The sequence below is a fragment of the Mirounga leonina genome, unplaced genomic scaffold, assembly GCF_011800145.1.
Source record: "Mirounga leonina isolate KUSES-001 unplaced genomic scaffold, KU_Mleo_1.0 Mir_114, whole genome shotgun sequence".
Lineage (NCBI taxonomy): Eukaryota > Metazoa > Chordata > Mammalia > Carnivora > Phocidae > Mirounga > Mirounga leonina.
Window position 1 is genome coordinate 45,450,135 of NW_023270265.1, and position 20,777 is coordinate 45,470,911.

The 20,777-nt window shown below is 41.3% G+C and overlaps 1 protein-coding gene across 2 annotated transcripts; it reads left to right on the plus strand.

The window, feature by feature from the left end:
- The first annotated feature begins 1,066 nt into the window (after positions 1-1,066).
- BUB3 (BUB3 mitotic checkpoint protein) lies at positions 1,067-12,473 on the plus strand. Of its 2 annotated transcripts, none has more exons than XM_035030772.1 (8): positions 1,067-1,258; positions 1,711-1,905; positions 2,441-2,510; positions 4,296-4,447; positions 7,274-7,432; positions 9,055-9,232; positions 9,713-9,929; positions 12,127-12,473. In XM_035030772.1, the coding sequence occupies exons 2-8, from the start codon at positions 1,711-1,713 to the stop codon at positions 12,134-12,136; spliced, it is 981 nt and encodes a 326-aa protein (XP_034886663.1). In that variant the 5' UTR covers positions 1,067-1,258; the 3' UTR covers positions 12,137-12,473. The 2 variants fall into 2 exon arrangements, with proteins under 2 accessions (XP_034886663.1, XP_034886656.1); XM_035030765.1 differs by having other exon boundaries at positions 1,077-1,258; positions 10,895-12,473.
- The last annotated feature ends 8,304 nt before the right edge of the window (positions 12,474-20,777 follow it).

The following is a 20,777-nucleotide window of genomic DNA, read 5'->3' on the forward strand; positions in this document are numbered from 1 at the left end:
TCCTCCCACTTCATACAAAATCACATAATAAAATAAGATTTTTTTTTTTCCACAAAAGGCAGTGAAAAAGAGGTTACAGTATGGATTAGGTTGAAAATTGTCAATGAGTTTTTGATATTTAAGAGTAACTGAGTCACAGCATTCTAGTTATAAATTAAGAATTACTTTTCTTTCGTGGAGATCAAGTAAGTTCCAGAAGCAAATTCTCAATTCTCCTATTTCTGTAGGAGTCTAGAAACAGATAACGGGAGCAAACTGAGACTGCAACTCTAGGGAGTTTTTGGGGTGGGAAGGTGAATGGGGAGAAGCTTGTAGCTGTCATTTTAGGACCCTGCTTAAATATACAGAAGCTTTCGAGCTTTAACGCACTGCAGAGTAATTCTTTTCCAGTCTGTCCACCCTTCTGGACAGGGAGTTCCCCCGAAAGCAAGGACTGTCTGATTAATGTATCTTCCCAGATGCTCTCACCAGGCCTGGTATTCAGTGGGTGCTCAATAAACGTTTGCAGAAAGATGGAATGGAGGGATAAAGCATAGTAAAAATAAGGATGAGTTTTTATGATATCAATAGATCTTAAGACAATGGAAAATGTGAGACCCTGGTGAAGGGGTGGAAACGCCAGGAAAATGAGAATAAATCAGGGAAAAGTAATGCAATTGACTAGAGCAAATATTTCCACTCCAATTTTGGGTTAACTTCATGGGCGTATGCATGTCCAGTGAAAGGGAGAATAATTTAGCTCTACAGAAGTATTGACCAAAATGGGGTTCTTGCGTCTGAGAGACCGAGTTGGGGAGTGCGCCACGGGTCCAATTGTAAAGAGCATCTTTCCCGCCTACTATTCAGAAGACCGGCCAGGCGTCGGCCCCCAGGAAACTACATTTCCCAGCGTGCTGCACAAGGGCGGGAGAGTGCGTGGGCTCAGCCTTGGCGCGGCGCACTTTGGGAATTGTAGTTTCCCCTCGTCCCTCTCCAGGACGCGCGCCTCAGCCTTGTGATAAAGGGAGACCACGTGATCGGAAAAGCCGCGGTTTGCCTTTGAGCCGGAACAAGATGGCTGGGTTGACCGTCGCCGTGCCTCCGAGCGGACCAATTGGCTGCCTCGAGCGAGACGTTGGCGTTTGAAATTAGCCAATGGCGGCCATATGCTGGAGCTTCCTCTCCGCCTCTTTCGCCCAGCCCGCGAGTGCTCGGAGGGAAGCGAGGAGGTGGTGGCGACGGTCAGCGGCGGCCAAGTTGCTTCTAAAGGGAGCCCGAGGTAGCAGGGGCGAGGCGACGGGGTTCTGGGGCGGACTCTTTAGTGACATCCCAGGTCGGAGCCGGCCGCGGGGAACCCGTTTCGCTTTCAATCCTCTCTATTTTAGGAGCGTCCGGGGCGGTAGGCCTGGCGGAGGGGCCGGGGTGCGGGAGCCCGTGGTAGGCTATGCTGGGGGCTGCAGTTAGGGGTACCCCGGCGCGGGCCGGGCAGGTTGGGGCACCTAGAAGGGGCGGCGGGGTGTGGGGGGGGTGAGTTCCGCCTGCGGCGGGCGCGCGGGGTCTGCGCAGGCGCAGACTCCGGGTCGCCGACGTTCTCTAGGTCCTTCCCCCCCAGGACAGCCCCCCGCCCCGTACGGCACCTCCTTACGGTGAAGTCCCCTGAATACGCGGCGTGCAGTCGGCCCAGCGCCCCATCCCGAGCCCCTGGGGACTGACGGGTCGCTTGTTCCGTAGATGACCGGTTCTAACGAGTTCAAACTGAACCAGCCACCCGAGGACGGCATCTCCTCGGTGAAGTTCAGCCCCAACACCTCCCAGTTCCTGCTGGTCTCCTCCTGGGACACGTCGGTGCGCCTCTACGATGTGCCGGCCAACTCCATGCGCCTCAAGTACCAGCACACCGGCGCCGTGCTGGACTGCGCCTTCTACGTAGGTGTCCTCAGTTGGCGCACCTGCCCCCTTTGTTTTAGGATATCCTGTGCTGATACCGTCCTTCTACCAGTGTCGGGTAGAAGCCTCTGTCGGTAGTTACTTGGCCGGCTCTTAAGATTTCCCTGAACACTTGTCTTGAGCCAAATACAGGTTTTGGGGGGTTGGGGTTATGCAGACGGCGGAAACGGTCTCCTCTTTCAAAAAGAGTAACCCTGCAAACTTGGTGGATATATGACGTGTGTATTTGAGATTTACAAGACAATGAAATTTGGTTGCCTTATCAGAAGGAAGGTTTTTTGTTTTCCCTAGGAAATAGGAATGCCCGTGTGCGCTCAGGGGGTGTGGTGAACAGTCCTTCCTTACTTTGCTGATGTCATTTTGGTGACCGCTTATTTGCTCTATTTTGTGTGTGTGAGAGCCCAGTGTACATCATCCTGAGCATAAAGTGAACAGTTGGCTGTAGAAACAGGAATTTTGAAACACTTAGTAAACGTCTCTAACTTTTGAATGACTTGAAACTTTTATTTTGTAGGATCCAACACATGCTTGGAGTGGGGGATTAGACCATCAATTGAAAATGCATGATCTGAACACTGATCAAGGTAATATGGGCACATTTTTATCAGTTTATTGTTTTCTCAGCTAGGGGACTAAAGTGTAAATGTTTATTTAGGAAGAGTGGTTCCTGAATTGCTTAGTTCCCAAGTTGTTTACAAGTAATAGTAGCTTCAGTTTAAGACTTTTTTGTTTAAATGATAACCATTAAATTACTGATCACAAAATATGCATGTACTTTCTCAGTAAATTCGTTCCATTAGGATCACCACTCTTAAGTGTTTACATGAAGTTGTCCTTAAGTATTTGACCTGTACCTGTCCTCAGAAGTGGACTGGACCCCATAGTAGTCTGCTGCTCATTAAGATTTTCCAGGACAGTGCTGATGTTTGAGTGTTCTCTTTTCAGAAGCTTATTTAGTTCAGACTGAGGATGATAGGTCTTTAAAAGTCTGATATAAAATAGCCAGTCCTGTCCAGCTACTATGTTAATTCTGCTTGTGTGATGATTTGGCATAGAATATGCTTCAGTTACATTTATTGAATGAATAATAAGATGACATTTTTTTTAAGTTAGTTTCTTAGAGGCCTGGGTAGGAAATGACTTCACCAATTTTTTATGGTGACTTTGGAACAGAGCAGAAATGGAATGGAACTCAAATGTACAGAGCTCGTGGAGCATTAAAAACATTATTTTTGTATGTGCATACATTAAGTATAGATGTCCTTGAAGCAGGTGGCACGGCACAGAGGTGACTAGCTGAGCATTAGCGGGACGATGGGAGAATGCAAAGAAGATGAGCACGATATTTTGTCAAAAAAAAAAAAAGACTCAAAAGAGGTTATTTCATGAAAGTCACTTTGTCATGTAACTTAGAACTGCAAAACTATTTGGTTTTGTTAGATTATTCTATATAGTAAGTTAGCTTGCAGGTTTGGGTCCTATTTGTTGGAAAACTTAGGGGAAAAAACACAAATACAAAGATTTTTGATATGGAGACCATAGTTAAGGGAATTAGCTGTTTATTCTCAGGAGGTCATTGCTGAACTTCATGAGGTCATTTTTTTTTCTTGTTTAAATGATACATTTTTTAAATAGGTAGTTGTCCTGTTTGAGGATCAGGATCACATATTTTTCTTTGTTGTATCCTTAGCATGTGGCATAGATTTTGGCACATACTTGACATTTAGTAGATGTTCGTTGAATGAATGGATGCGATAGTGTGAAGAGTTGAAATTGAAAAGAAAGAAATTGTCTGTTGGAAATTTGACCCACCATGAAAACCAAGTGGACTAATCATAAGACTCCCTGCCTGCCTTATCCCCTAGCTTTCAGATATCCTGTTACCACGTAAATAAGTTTCTTATAAATGTTGGCTTTAATGCAGTAAGTTTTATCCAGATCCAGGAGACCAGAGTTCTCTACTCATTCTTTCATTCAGCAGGTATTTGAGTACCTACCGTGTGTCAGAACCTGCAGTAGATAAAGTCAGAACTATGGTGTTCAACAAGGTTTCTGATTTTAAGGAATCTAGAATCAGATGAGGGAAAAAAAGTCAGATATGCCACCAATTTAATGTAATGTGAAATTCAAGTCAGCCTTTGGTATGTACCATTTTACTGAATCAAACCATGCATTGTAAGGTGAACAGAGAGGAATGGATGACTATTGATAGTCATGTAGAAATTTTTCTATATGCAGACATTTTCATTGAGTTGGTGGAAGGCGATTCATTATAGTTTAATCAATGTTTCCTTCTATTGTTCACTTGAGGAATCTTTGCTTAGTGGAGGTAGTAAAGGTGGGTGATTTTTTTCTTTCTCCCCCTATAGAAAATCTCGTTGGAACCCATGATGCCCCTATCAGATGTGTTGAATACTGCCCTGAAGTGAATGTGATGGTGACAGGGAGTTGGGACCAGACGGTTAAACTGTGGGATCCCAGAACTCCTTGTAATGCAGGGACCTTCTCTCAGCCTGAAAAGGTAGGCTCTTTACATTCAAAATAGAAATTATAATCTTTGGGGTGATTTGATTTGATACACGTTTGATGAATATGGTGTTGAATTTGAAGGTTAATTAAGAGTTGATGAGAGGTGCCTGGCTGGCTCAGTCAGTAAAGAACACGACTCTTGATCTTGGGATTATGAGTTTGAGCCCCACATTGGGCGTAGATTACTTTAAAAAAAGTTGATTTTTTTTGAAGCAAAGGGATTGGATTTTGGTATTTGGGTCAGCTTTTTTTTTCTGTTTGTTGTCATCTTTGTACTGGATAGTAGTGGCTTAAATAAACCCACTGCTCTGTATTGTTAATGCTTTAAATCCCGGGACTAAGAAGCAACTCAATGCCTTTTCAGAGAAGTCATTTAGCAAAGACTGTTGGATTGCCTTAAATTGGGTTTGACATGCCCAAACCAGGAAGTGGGACAGAGCATCACTCATTTTCACTTATGACCTGAGGTTTCATTTGAGTGGACTGTTAAGAAGGTGGAATGGGGGGCGCCTGCGTGGCTCAGATGGTTAAGCGTCTGCCTTCGGCTCAGGTCATGATCTCAGGGTCCTGGGATCGAGTCCCGCATCGGGTTCCCTGTTCAGTGCAGAGCCTGCTTCTCCCTCTCCCTCTGCCACTCCCTCTGCTTGTGCTCTTCTGTCTATCTCTCTGTCAAATAAATAAATAAAATCTTTAAAAAAAAAAAAAAGTGGAATAGGTTATCTTGAAGTTGAAATTAGTGAGAAAGGTGTCCTGTATTCCCTGGGTTTTGCCATTTATTTATTTATTTTTAATGTTGACAGATGTCGTTTGAAGGCTCTCCTGAAGAAAGCTTTTTTAAAACTGAAACTTTGTGTATTATTCTGATCTTTTGATCTGTACAATGAAAGTGTAATTGAGCATTCTTGCTCTATCCTCATCAGACTTTATCAGGTGGTAGTTAATTTTAAAGATTGATTGTTTTAGCAGTTTAAAGGTATCCTTCACTTGAGTCTATTTCCTTAGTGTAAATATACTATTCAGTTCCTGTTGGCCATCATTATATACTGTAGGGCATCCAAAGAGCCATTATTTCTGTCACATCACAGTCGAATCTACTCCTGGCAAGACCTTTGTTCAGAATAAAATAATTGCATTGTTTCTAGTTTTGATTTATGGTTGTATGTAACATGTTAAGAGCTGTGATAAATTGCTGACAGAATATTGTATAATGGACAGCCACACTGAATCAAGCTGCTTATTGGTTCAGCAAGGTTCATTATGTCACCTTTTTTAATACTTTCTTTGATAAATGTATATACCTAGTCAGTAGCATGACAGTGGTTTCACATGATTTACGATCAGTGGGGATGGAAAGCCCTATTAGAAGCTTGTGTGTCACCTGTATAGTAAAGATTTAAGATAAAATTCCCAATCTGATTGTACTGTTATAAATCGATCTCTTTCTGGATTCTGTGTTTTTCAGGTTTGGCGTTTCACATGTCTTAGGTTAATTTCTATTTTTCTGCAGACATTCTGCTTTCTGAATAAACTGCAGTAGATCTCGCATTTCTCTTATTTAAACATGCTTACGTTAAATCTACTGTTTTGAATCTTTTTAATTCCTGATTTTTCCCTTAGTCAAATTAGTTGTTGAATTTTAAGGTCAGAAATCTGCGACTCTTGGGTTGTTGTATTGTTAAACCTAACTTGGTATTTTGGGGTGGTGGTATATAGTTAACACATTAGTGATTACTAACCTTGTGGTTTAGTTACTGAATGTTAAAGAGATGTCTTACCAGGCCGTGGGCTCTCTTCATTTTTTAATAGTGATTCTTCGGGTTTTAAAATATTAAATCAGATTAAATTAGAGTTGCTTCTTAGCTGAAAGTAATAACCAGAGTACAGTTTTATGCCTGAAGTCTAGATTTAAAAAAAGTATTTAATATGATCAGGAAAATACATTTTGGCACTATTTTCATGAATTTGCTGTTTGAATTTGACATATTTGAAAACAAACCACTTGAAATACTTGCTGGCAGGAAATTCTATGATTATAAAGGAATTTTTTATGGAAATTTTTTTAATACCGTAAAAAGGGCATTATGTGGGGAAAATAGATGCCTGTAAGGGAGAAAATGCTTTTTAAATTTTCGCTGAAGATGAACTTTGTCTTGAGTGTTTAGTAGGACATCAAGGCACAAGAATGTGCTTTGTCACATGCCAGACCACTGTTCTTTTAATTTTGAGTACATATGCCACCAAAAGCAGCTAAGCAGCTAATTAATGGTGGCTCCTTCATTCTTCTTGGAAAGGCCTTTTTATTCACTGTGACAGCTAGAGAATCAAGATTTTTAGAGTTAACAACATGAAATCTTTTTTTAAAGGGTGGTCTTAGACAAATAACTTGGAAAATGATTATTTTATGAAAAGCTAGAAGCCTATCGAGAGGTATCTTGAATTGTTTTATGACTTTATTATCTCCTTTTTTGAGTAGTTTTTACACTTACATTGTTACTAAATGAAACAAGAAGGCTGGAAAAATTGCTTAATAATTGAATTTGTTTTAGTAACCAAGAGAATTAAGTCTTCAAAAGTGTTTTTGCAGAATTAATTAGAATGTACATTATATGATACATGACTAAGTGTTAAGAATATTTTGGATTGATTATTTTGTGCACATTACTTGGTTTGTGTAACCGTAGCATTTAAAATTTAATGCCTGTGTTTGAGAACCTGATCAGCTAACTTTTATGGTTTCACAATTAGTGGACTTCTTTGGGGACAAAATGGCCTGTTTAGGCAAATAGGCGGATTTAGTAAGTTTTGGTCTTCTCGAAAGGTGTATACCCTCTCAGTGTCTGGAGACCGGCTGATTGTGGGCACTGCAGGCCGCAGAGTGCTGGTGTGGGACTTACGGAACATGGGCTACGTGCAACAGCGGCGGGAGTCCAGCCTCAAGTACCAGACTCGCTGCATCCGGGCATTTCCAAACAAGCAGGTACTGACCCATTCCCCACCCCCCGTTTGCGAATTTGAGAATCAGATCTCATCTCATTGGTCACTGCCTTTTAAAGCTTTGCTTTTTAAAAAATGTTTTGAGTACTGATTTAGTTACATTTTCAACCGCCTTGTGTTATAGAGTGGTGTGTTAACCCAGTTTCATGTAAGATCTTGATGTTCAGAGAGATTAAGTAATCTGTCAGTGGTTTGAATAGAGGTCTTCTGATTTTCTTGGTCCAGGATGCTTGACAGGTATATGGTAATCAGAGAGCGTTTTGCACATATTTCAATTTACCAAGCCAGTGATTTCAAATTTAAATCTGGAAATTTGGGATTATGGAATTTGCTGTACTCTTTTTTTTTTTTTTTTTTTTCCTCTTTCTAACTCTGATAGTAATAGAGTTCTTTAGCTGGTCTGACAGCAGAACTTGGATTTTTTTTTTAAGAGAAGGCGATAATCCTTAGGTAATGACTACCTCTTTTGAAACATGGGGTAGGTTCCCCTCCCCGTCATCACTGCTAAACAAGATTGCCCTGTTTATTAGTGAGCCTCTTTTCCCCTCAAATCCTTAAAGTTTGAAGGAGAGTTGGTGGTGGTGTCAGCTGCTATAAGAATTTTATGAGAGGAAAAGTCATTAAAAACGACAGATATCTTTGAAATCTTTTGCTGTCCTTTAATGGTTGAGGAGCTAGATGCAATTGTCAGTTATTCTCTTGGCCCTTTATCTCGAAAGGCTGGTACCTCAAATGGTGATCACAGTTCTTTTTCTCAGGAAATTGTAAATTTCCATTGAAGATAAGGCATTGAAGTTATGTGACTTTTAAAGATTTGACTGTGATTGTAAGATATCCTTGTATTTATAAATATTATTTTTATGTCTTATGTCTAAAACTTTGTTAGTATAAATGTTTCTAGTTGATGATGGAAGTTTAAGATTTCACTGATTTTTTTTTTCCTCAAGTAGTTTTCCAGGAATAATTCTTTTTCATACCTTCAGAATTAAAAAATAAAATATAGGGTTCATATTAATCATATCCTTTAGTTTCTTTGACATACTGTCATTTCAAGGAAAGGTGAGAAAAGGTTTGAAACGGCAAACTACTTTGAAGATTGTTGAAAATCTGTGTTGTTTGTGTGTGAACTCAACATGCTCTACTTAAATGCAAAAGGCAGAATGACTGAGGTGGAAAGCTGGTGTTCTCATTGATTCGGATCATTGATACCCGCCCCCCCCCCCCCCCCCGCCCCTGCCGAAGGACACACAGTTCTTAAGAGTTGTTGGAGGTGAAGAGGCACAGAGCACAAATTTGAGCCCCCTCTGGACAAGACAACAAATAAATGATACTGAAGCACTTTAAAATTCTTGTCTAGATTTGACAAAATTACTAGATGTGATAGCCTTATTTTTCTTTTTTTATAGAATGGGTATAAATGTTCTTTAACTCTTGGACTGGTCATAGCTATGTTAATATAGTTTAAAACCTGTACCCGGTTAAAAGCTGGCTGTAGTTTCGTTTCTGAAATAATCCTCTTTAGTGCAGATTGAATTTGGAAATTAGTGCCTTGTTTTTGGAAGCTGGAGTAACTGTTTTTGTCCTTCTCTGGTTCCCTCTTGACAGGGTTATGTATTAAGCTCCATTGAAGGCCGAGTGGCAGTTGAGTATTTGGACCCAAGCCCTGAGGTACAGAAGAAGAAGTATGCCTTCAAGTGTCACAGACTAAAGGAGAACAATATCGAGCAGATTTACCCAGTCAATGCCATTTCCTTTCACAACATCCACAATACATTTGCTACGGGTATGGCATAGCATGTGTGCGTACATCCCATCGTTGAGAGAACAATTTTGCTTTATTTTATTCCAGTTAAATTAATTGTAGAGAGAAAAGGGGGTGAGGGGTAGAGGGAGGGGAGGGGTAGAGAGAGAATCCTAAGCAGACTCCGCACTGAGCGCAGAGCCTGCCATGGGGCTTGTGGGGCTCGATCTCACAATCCCAAGATCATGACCTGAGCCAAAATCAAAAGTCGGACACCCAACCGACTGAGCCACCCAGGCGCCCCAACAATTTTGCTTTAACTGAACGTGAGACAATTAATTACACTCAGGAAGAGTTTTTAAAAAATTGTGCTTGTTTTTTCTGACATTTAGGAAGTAAAAATTTTATCGTCTGTGGGGAAAATGTAACTTCTGTGACCTTAAAAATTAACCATTAAGGATAATGGTTTTTTTCTGTACCTGCTTTTAAGAACTATTTTACCGCTTTTGAAATGACTTGCAGGTGGCTCTGATGGATTTGTAAACATTTGGGATCCATTTAACAAAAAGCGACTGTGCCAGTTCCATCGATACCCCACCAGCATTGCATCCCTGGCCTTCAGTAATGATGGGACCACGCTTGCAATAGCATCGTCGTATATGTATGAAATGGATGACACAGAACATCCTGAAGATGGTATCTTCATTCGCCAAGTGACAGATGCAGAAACAAAACCCAAGTGAGTATGCTTCACCTGTATTTGAGCCTTTTCTTGCATTCAACCCAGGATTTATTAATTTTTCTAAATTCATGAATAGCATTGTTGATGCCTGCTCGATATTACAGCTGACTGTAGGGTTGGAGTTGATTTTATCTTGTTCTCCCCAAGCTTTCAATATCCGTAGGTTGATAGACGTCTGATGGATAAAATTGTGCCTAGTTGTTTGGTAGAGAAGAATGTCAAACTCTCATTCTTCTTGAATAGGCACTATTATTTGAATCTCTGGAGTTATTACTAGCTCATTGCTTCAAAATTAAGTTGAGGAATTCAAGAATAATTTATTTTAGCAAATTCTGTTTAAGATATTTAAGAATTTGAACTGCCAAAAATCTTTCCTCTCCACAGAGGTTGTTTCTTTAATATTTACACAAAGTGAATGACCTTCAGGTCTTACTGGAAACCCAGAGTAATATGGCCTTGCCTGGAATAGCAAATTTCCGTAGTTTTGAAATTTTCATAGCTGTCTTTGGCTCTTGGTTGTAACTGTTAACAGAGGGGAACGATTTACATTTTTTTGGTACTACCAGGGCAAAGCTCTTTACTTAATTACCTGCACCAGGCCTGAGGACTTAGGCTCTTGTTAAACCATAAAATACTTACCCCAGGGGTCTTTGTCTGTTCTCTGTCCCTCTCTGTCCAGGCCTCAATAAATATGGAATGACTGAATGTTTTCAGGATTCTTCTACTTGTCTGAGTTAAAATGGTTTAGCACCCTTGCTAAAGTGGTTGAGTCCCTGAAAAGGGGCAGAGTATTAAATATTCAATATCATGCATACTTTTACACGTTTGACTTTAGCAAAGACTTAGCATGTGAAGCCTGTTGGATAAAGGGCTGTGTTTGCATTTAATCTCTCACTTTTGTGTTTCTTGTCCTGGCCGGCCATTTTGATCTCATGCTGTTCTTTTTTCTTTTGAACTTGTAGGTCACCATGTACTTGACAAGATTTCATTTACTTAAGTGCCATGTTGATGATAATAAAACAATTCGTACTCCCCAATGGTGGATTTATTACTATTAACAAAGAAGCCAGGGAAATATATTAATTTTAATATTATAAGAACCTGAAAATAATGGAAAAGAGGTTTTTATTGATTTTTTTTTTTAAACGAACACTTTTAAGTGCATGAGACGGTTGATGGTTTGTTGCATTAAGGGTATTCTGGGCAAACAAAATTGGAGGGCAGTGATTACACTTTTGAGAATCAGTTTTGACCTTGATAATTTTTGTTTCCACTGTGGAAATACATGTTTGTAAATAAATATAGGTAATAAAAATCCTTTTGCATTCTTTCTGGACCTTAAATGGTGGAGGAAAAGGCTCTTGAGCCATTTGTTTCTTTTGCTGGTTGTAGTTGCTAATTCGAAAGCTGCTTCAGACTGCCTCATGAGGAGGTTAATCTACAATTAAACAGTATTTCCTCTTGGCCGTCCATTATTTTCCGAAGCAGATGGTTCATCGTTTCCTGGGCTGTTCAACAAAGCAAGGTTAAGGTTAGACTCCTGGGAATCAGCTAGTTTTCAATCTTATTAGGGTGCAGAAGGAAAACTAATAAGAAAACCTCCTAACTTCATTTTGTGACTGTAAACAATTATTTATTAGCAAACAATTGATCCCAGAAGGGCAAATTGTTTGAGTCAGTAATGAGCTGAGAAAAGACAGAGCATATCTGTGTATTTGGAAAAATAATTGTAACGTAATTGCAGTACATTTAGACAGGCATCTATTTGGACCTGTTTCTATCTCTAAATGAATTTTTGGAAACATTAACAAGGTTTACATATTTCTGTGACATTTATATAGTTCTCATGTCCATTTCAGTTGCCCAGCCGCTGGTGATTAAGGTTAAAAAGAAAAAAATTATAGTGAGAATGAGATTCACTTTAATGTAATGCCCTGAAACAGAACACGAACTTCGCTTGGCCTGTTCCAGCTAGTTCCACATAGTGTTTCTGTGGTCAGACTTTGGTGTTTATTTATATTATTTGCAAATGTATGTTTTGAATGGGCCTTGGACCTTTACTGAAATTTATCCATGACATGTTTTTTAAGAAATTCTTTTGATACAGAGAAAGGTCTTTTATTTTCTGAGTGTTTCAGTGAAAACTTAGTGTAAGTCTGAACCCATCTTTTGAAATGTATTTTCTTCATTGCAGGTCCACCTAATCATCTCGTGAAAGTGGTTTCTCTATGGCAAGCTTTGTTTTGCTTCCTACAAATACATACTTATCCCCTAAGGGATGCGTTATAGTCATTGTGGACACCTTATTTAGTATGTGGATTTCTCTGTTTTCTGTCTGAACAAAAAACTTGTCTGTGTGCCCTTTCATGCTGACTGTATAGGATGAGGAGTCTTTGTGTCCTTGTGTGGTAGTCCGAAGAATTGTTTTTACCCCCAGAAAGCCCAGTTGCTGTTTATGAGCAGCTAGAGCTCTTTTTGTAAAATAATTTAAACCTGTTATTTCCATGCTGTCTAATAAATCAGAGATTCAGAACCCTTAAATGTTGGATGTTTTTAAATGTTGGTAATTAATGTAATTTACTTCATAAAAAGGCTTCTGTAAAGCAAAACTCGCTTCATCAAGGGCCTGGTGGGGATGACATTTTACCTTTAAGTCCACACTGCCTCGTTTAATTATGTCTATTCTGGTGTATGTTGGGGATTCAGTCCCGGCTAAAGTGATCTGTTGGAGTTCTGCCATTTCCCTCATGCCCTCTTGCTGGATCAGCAGGGCCCTTGAGCCGACTGTGTAGCGTCACAGGGTGGGCACAGACAGTGTGGCAGCTGACGGGCGCCCTTTGGCAGGACTGTCCCCGTGCTGGTGCAGTAGGGCTCATGTGGCTCACACATCCTGCGCTGCTGCGGCCCATTGTACGCGCACAAACAGCCAAATGACACACCTGTCTGTGCTTATCCATCAAACGCTAAATCAAAGTGAAGCCCTTGGGATGGTAAATAATGTCATAGCCAGAGACTGATGGCATTGGTTCTTCAGTGCGATTATGTGCTTTTCAGAGTCGCAACCACTTGGTTGAGGACAAAGCATAAATTTAAAACATTGTTTAACTGAAAGGGAATTAATACGGTATTGTAAAAGGTGACTAAAATTAAAGCAATGTTGGGGACCTGTTTTGAGTTCGTGGTGTGGGAGAGCTATTTGTGTACTTACATCTGGATGTCCTCTGTCTCTTGAAACCAGATGTGTCTCAACGTGAATGTGTCTCCCTACCCCCCTTGTGGACCTGTTAACCCGCTCTCGTTCACAGTTTGCCTGTTTGGGATTATAGCCACCTTTCCCCCAAATGACCCAGGGGTAATACCTTAGTGTTTTCCTTGATTTCCTTCCTCCATATTCTCTTCACTGTTTTTAAGTGTCTCTTCTGATGATTCTTCTTTCTGCTGCTCCTCTCCCACTGCCCCTCACCCAGCTGGGGAGTACAGCAGCCTCCAGCCTCCGCCCGGAGTTCTGCGTCTTCTGGAACAGTGACTTTCAGACCTTTTAGCTGGGATCCAAGTAGGAAATACATTTGAACAGAGGTCAATCCAGTATGTGTAATAGAAACAAATTTCATAAAGTATTCCTTGCCCTTTGTACATGTGATGCATCTGTTTTTTTTTCTTTTTCTTTCCTTTTTTTTTTTTTTTTAAAGATTTATTTATTTGACAGAGACAAAGCGAGAGAAGGAACACAAGTGGGGGGGGGGAGTGGGAGAGGGAGAAGCAGGCTTCCCGCTGAGCAGGGAGCCCAGTGCGGGGCTCAATCCCAGGACCTCGGGATCATGACCTGAGCCGAAGGCAGACACCTAACAACTAAGCCACCCAGGCGCCCCTTGCCTTGCCTTTCTTTTCATTCTTTCTTTTTATTATTTCCTTTCTTTCTTTCAAGAAATGCTGGTTATGGCCCCCTGAACTGATTTTATAACACATGCCTTGCCACCTCTAATTTGGGAAAGCTGCTCTATACCACACAAGACTTTAAAAACGCTTGCTCTTTTTCTCATTCTGTGCTTGGGATTGTCCAGTGCTCCCCTTTGCTCATAGAAGTCCCTGAATCACTTTACAAGAAGGCATGTGTCCAAGGCCTGCAGATCACCAGGAAGCCACTGCCGACTGTCCAGGTGGTCTTAGAAGAATGGAGCTGGGGCTGACCACTGGGGATTCTGACAAGTAGATGCTTATGTGGGGGCAGCAATACCTGGTTTGAGTTCTTATGTGTAGAAACTTAAGGGTACATCAGCAGTTCCTCTTGTAGTGGGGAAAATCCAGGCCTGATTGGACGGAGGCCAGACCTCAAAGTTTGCCTTTGGCATTCAAGCCCTTTATTGTTTTGCTTTTGTTATCTGTTAAACAGGTGTGTCCTAAGTTGTTTTGCTGTGTATGCATCTCTTCAGTGAAAAGGGATTGGGTGGTCAAATAAGATGATTTCTTCCCCAGGAGGAGGAGGCTCAGTGCACGTTATCTGTGCTAGAGCTTGGAGAACTCCAGCAGTAGAGACATACCTGATACTTTGTTAAACCTAGTTTTCCCAAATGTGTTTGCCCCTGAGCCTCTACTCGTTGCCCCATTCCCTTCTCCCCACACCCTCCATACCCCCCATCCCCAACGCTGTACTTTTTACCATTTCCCAGAGAAAACATTAGGATTCTGTACTCTGAGTGAGTGCCGGGCTGTTTGCTTTACTGTTGCTGAATTACACACACTGACTACCAGATTTCACAGTCTGCTCAGGCTTTTCCCTTTTCTGAATTGCCCTTGCAGTTTTAATTTGAATCCTTCTGCAAGGTCCTGTTCAAGATCCTCTTGGCCATGAAGCCTTCCAACCTTACTCCAGCTTACAACAGTATATGCTTCCTCAAAACTTGCATGAAGCACTTCTTGTTTATATACCTTTAGCATATACTGCCTGGCATTTTAACATTTTTGTATGTACACACCTTGCCTCCTGTATTACATTCCATCAAAAGCAGGGACTGTATCTTTTTGTACTCTGGCACATGAGCATTGGGCCACTTTGGTATAGCTGGATAATAGAGGTGATCCCTTTTTCAAAAGCAATTTTCAATATAATCTTGTTTTTTTAAGATTTATTTATTTTAGAGAGACAGAACGCAAACAACAGGAGGGGCAGAGGGAGAGAGAATCTCCAGCAGACTCCACTGAGCGCAGGGCCCAATGCGGGGTTCAGTTTCACAACCCTTGAGATCATGACCTGAGCCGAAATCAAGAGTTGGATGCTCAACCAACTGAGCCGCCCAGGCGCCCCATCAATACAGTTTTGGAATAGTGTCCAGTGTACTGGACATGTGACCTTCAGCTTTGTTAATTCAGTAAGCATTTAGTAACTGTTACAGAATTAATATAATATGTTAATTGTAGAAACATTTAGATAACAGCATGCAAAAAATGAATTGCATTATATCACATAGTCCTACAATAGGAGATAATATTTTGGTTATCCAAAATCCATCCTTCAGAATTTTCTGTGAATAACCGATTTTGTTTAACCACATCAAATGAAAATGCCTGGGTGAACGTAGTTGGAGATTTTATTTGGGATGGTGTGACGTATGGTACATGCCATGTGTCTTGGTGACATTTACTTTGAGGAGCTATCCTAGGTGTATTTTGAAGTAATGGGTGGCTGGTCATCCCCTAGAGCATTTGAAGCGCGAATGCAAGAGAGCTTGCGGCGGTGGCTGAGAGGAGCCTGGCCCTGGAGAACTCATGACATATTTCAGATTTGCACCCGCAGGTGTCCTATTGGGCAGGTGCTCCACATGACTGGTGACAGTTTGTAAGTGAGCTGCTTCTCACGTGGCCTCACTCTTTCGGCTGTTCCAGAGTGAGAAGCTGCAGGTGCCTATTTACCTACAGCTAAGAGGCTCCTGAGCAACTCTGCGGGCTCTAGTATATATAATTTTATAAAGTTTGGATCATATGGAAGAATCTTGTTTTATACACTTAATGTGTTGGGAAAATTCTCTCGTTTGTTTCTTGCCTTATTTTTATTTTTATTTTTTTTATTTTTTTTAAGATTTTATTTATTTATTTGACAGAGAGAGAGAGAACAAATAGGCAGAGAGGCAGGCAGAGGGAGAAGGAGAAGCAGGGTCCCCACCGAGCCGGGAGCCCGATGCGGGGCTCGATCCCAGGACCCTGGGATCATGACCTGAGCCGAAGGCAGACGCTTAACCGACTGAGCCACCCAGGCGCCCCTCTTGCCTTATTTTTAATTGCCACCTCGTATGAGGTTTTGAACAAATATTTAATGCCTGTTGTATGTATGCCAGGCACTGTGCTAGGTGCTGAGACTCCGGTGGTCAGTAGGATAAAGTCTCTGCTCTCCCTGGGTTTCCATTCTGGGGCAGGAATTGTGGCTGGTAGTGACAATTAGTGACATGTAGACAATTATAACTGACAAATGCTATCATGCTATAGTGTGACCAAGTTCTGCTTTTAAGCACTTGGCTGACCTTCGGTCCTCACATCTGCTATCCTATCAGTGAAGAGGGCAGGGGGGGCGGTTAAATTTCGTGACCGCTTTTAAATCTAAGGTCACGTCACTGGTTAATAATGAAGATACTATGACAACCTGGGCACCAGGAGAAGCAGTTTGGACAGAAAGCTCCTGTTCAAGAACCTTCTGGTTAGTATTTTAAAGAGGAAAGAGTGTAGCAAGATACCATAGAGTCATAGAGCCTATCACCTGTATGGCTTGTTACTCCTCCAGAATTGCGTCTGCTAGTTTATCGGGTCGGGCAGCATGACGAGACAGCTTGAGTCTTGATTCTAGCCTTTGAACCTGACTCTGAATCCTAACTTTCTGCTTCATCCATTGTGTCACTGGCCACGTTAATTTCTGAGCCAGCTTCAGCATCTGTAAATGGAGAAAATACCTAATTCATGGAGTTACAAATGAGTGTGTAGCCTGTTTCTGAGGGTGCGCCTGGCAGTCAGTGAATAGCAAATCCTTGCTCTCCTTGGATAAAAAATACTCAGTCTGTTGCTCTCATTCATTAGTCAGCTGACTTTCATTTTAGGTTTTCTTCTTTTTAGTAGATTAATGTAGTTCTCACGTATCTGTAGGATTCCTAGTTCTTAAGTTTGCCAGTATATATATTGTTTTAAAAACTGATAAGCTTTTTCAAGCATTCAGAAAAACAGTCACACAAGTCCACCATCCAGGCTTTACAAAGTTAATATTGCCATCTTAATTGCTTATTTTTACAATAAAGCCTTGCACATACCTGGGGCTTCATTTGTACCCCTCTGTCACCCCATTCCCACTTCTCTTTTTAAGAGTTGTACCCATTTATGCCTTTAGGCTCATGTGGTATCCACATACATGTTTTTAAAAGTTACAGAAATGGTATACTGTTTCTGTCCTGGAACGAGCCCACCCCTGTTCTTCATTAAGTGTGGTTAATAAGATGTAGAAGGAAAAGGACAAAGACAGGATCATTTGTAGGGAAATAGCAAAGCAGCAAGGATGTATAGTGGAGTGACTGAGTGAGTGCCCCCTTTTTCCTAGGAGTAGATCAGCCACCATCTTTCACTGGGGAAAGAACTTACTTAAGCTATTAGGTCTAGTTACAGCAATTTCCTTAAAAAAAAAATGGCACCTGGCTGGCTCCATTGCTTTGGAACTAGCACAAAGAGAAACTCACTGTTGAGCCTGGTGCCTACAAATACCCATTGGACCACTGAGTACAAAGGTACTTTTCCCTTGATCAAGGGCGTGTTGCAACAATGCTTTCATTTTTTTTCAAAAAAATTTTTATTTTTAAGTAGGTTCCACATCCAGTGTGGAGCCCAACATGGGGCTTGAACTCACGACCCTCAGATCAAGACCTGAGCTGAGATCAAGAGTCGGAGGCTTACTGACTAAGCCACCCAGGCGCCCCAACATTGCTTTCATATTTGAAGGATACCCACAGAACTTGTGGGTTGTCGTGGATCGTTGGCTTAGTTGGGAAGTATTTTATATCCCGAGGGAAGAAATCTGAAGGTAAAAATGGGACTGTGATTTATGGAGAGCTGTCATTGAGCAAATACAACACAAGTTAGCTTGCCTGATGAATAAAACTTAACAATTTGGCAACCAGCTCTCAGAACTTACTTTAAATGAAAAGCAGTTGGTTTTAGTTTGTTGTTTGGCTTTCTGTGAATACACCACTGGTGGTCTGACTTTCCAAATCACCTGACTTGAATAGAGAAATGGAAAAAGAAATGTTTTGCTTTCCTTAGCTTTAATGTCACAGGGTGTCACACTGAAGTAATTGAAGGCTCATTTCCAGTGGTTTATTTCATTAACTAATTTCCCAAGCAGTATTCTTTCACCTCTGACCATCCTAGCCAACAAACCTGAAGAAGCCGTACAAATTATACCTACTGGTCTCTGAAGCACCGAAGTTTGCTTTTCCAATGTTGTAATGAAGTACCTTTCATCCCCTTTATAGGACTGTGTTATAGGCTATTGCAGTAATTTAAAACCTATGTACCTAGACTCCTGACCTTGTTATAACATCACTTTATAATTCTCAAAATACTTGGCTCTCGATTTTCTTAGTACCAGCCATGTATTCTTAAAGAGGCCAGACGATTTGTCTTCGGTGTTTTATTAGCCATATCTCCTCAGCCGGTAAGACCGAACATTCTTATTGAATTGCCTGACAAAAATCACTCAATTCTTTCATTATTTCGCAGCTTAACATGGCAGTCAGTTATTAGCATTCTCCCATTTACAGAAATACCCTTGGTTGGAATAATGGCAGTGTGCACCTTCAAGCTTTGGATGTGGAAGCAGCTCTGGTGCTGGGTTCACTGTTAGTTCATCAAGATTGCTGGGGATACTGTGGAGAAGCCCAGCTTTCCATACGTGACCAACATAGCGGTCCTCCTAGACGTGGAGGACAAGTATGTTAACAGCCACTCAGCACGTTGCCCTTTGTTGCTGTTGTCCGTCAGGTGAACACTGACTTCAGTTACTAGCAGAAGTCTAGAACGGGTGCTGTTCGTTGAGAGCTCAGTCCTTCCTTGATGGCCTGGCTTTTGCTTGTGCTACTAGGATGTTAAATGTACTTGTAAAGGTTGGACTTCACCTTTGCTTTGCAATAACATGTACTATTTCAAAACATCTCCTGCTTATGCTGCCCACCGTTACCCAGGATTTTATTTTTGACTCCAAACCGAAGCTATTGAAGAGGAAGAGAAATCTCATTTATTTGGACTTCACTAACAGAGAATTTGTGATAAATTGACTTGACTTAGGAGGAAAAGCAAATGAGATCAGAGGGAATATATTTAACTCCTGAAAGGTGAATTCTTCATGGCGATTTAGCACCTTCTTAGAGATAGTAGTAATATTTGATCTGTGCATTGAACAGGGCTTCTGCTTGGAGACGCTTGAGTAGCCATCCCCATCCTGAGTCTGGGCATGTTTAATGTTTCTAAAGAAACACTTTTTGGCCGAAAACAGTGAAACAGTTTGATTTACCCGAGACCTCTAAGCTGGTAATTGGGGACAAACCTGTGGAAACAGGCAGAGACCAGCTTCTTGGGATTAATTAGGAAACAGTAGGACTAATCCGAAATTTAAATTGGGCTATCAAGGCAAAATTTTAATTTGGCCACCAGCAGAAATTTTAGAAAAGGTGAAAACCAGGAGAGGGTGATTCCTGTTTCCTCTTTGGACAGCATTTAGACCTCTGTCAGCAAGTTTCTTGATTGATTTAATCTTTTTTATGTTTTTTCCTTGACTAGAGCTTAAGAGTGGAGTAGATGAGAAGAAAAAATAAAATTAGGAAAAGTTATTTTTAATTCTTGTTGCCTTGAGCATATCTAATTGTAGATTTGGAATTAAAGAGACAAAAATGCTTGTAAAAGCTTCTCCTTTTTTGGCACCTTGGGAGAAGGCGGCGGCAAGAGAGGGAAGGGGGTGTGTTGGAAGGGGCGACAGCTACGCCAGAGGCTATGCCAATATTTGTGGGTGGGATTGTCATTACTTTTGGCAGAAGGGGATTCGTCTTTGTTTTTCTTAGCCCTCCAGAAATACAAAGGTCAGGAATTAGAAACTGAAGAAATCAGTTTGAAACAAGCCTCCTTCAACCTCTGTCAGAACTTGCTGAGTGAGGGGTATCCCAGATCCTTGGACGTCTGGAGAACAGAGATCTGAAAAGCTGCTTCAGGTCTGGCCTCTTACTGAACATTGAGGGCCTCATAGAAAACATGGATGGAGTCTTGGCCATTCTTCTAATGGAGTCATCCATCACTGCCAAGTACTTGCTAGAAGAAACATCAGGGGTCTTTGACAGTAGCCTCCTCATCCTCAGAGATCAAAAGGCTGTGCCAGGCTGCATGTTACAATGGCGCATCGTTCAAGGTCTCTTGGCCACTGCGTAGGGCTAATCCTCAGATCTGTAATCCAGGGGATACAGTCCTTCATTTTATCCCCCGCTCTGTTCCTCTCTCACTTCTTTGTCTTTTTCCCTTCTTTCCTTCAATCAGCGGGCAGGTAATAATAGACATTTGTGTAAAAGTTAGGAAAATAAGGCCATTAGTGGATTTTTGAAATAGACGCTCAAGACTCCATGGTGCCATTTGGTCCAGGTGGTGGTGGGTGACAATGGGTAAGTCAGCCCATGGTATGCGTTATGCCGTGAAATCACTGGGCCATTTGAAGGCACATTTTACTTTCAGTGCATTAGAACACAAACACAAGCATTGTGGAGGGATTCTGCCAGGTAGTAGCTTGGGAGATACTTTAATTATTGCTTCCCAACATGGCTCATGGTTGCCTCTGGCCCA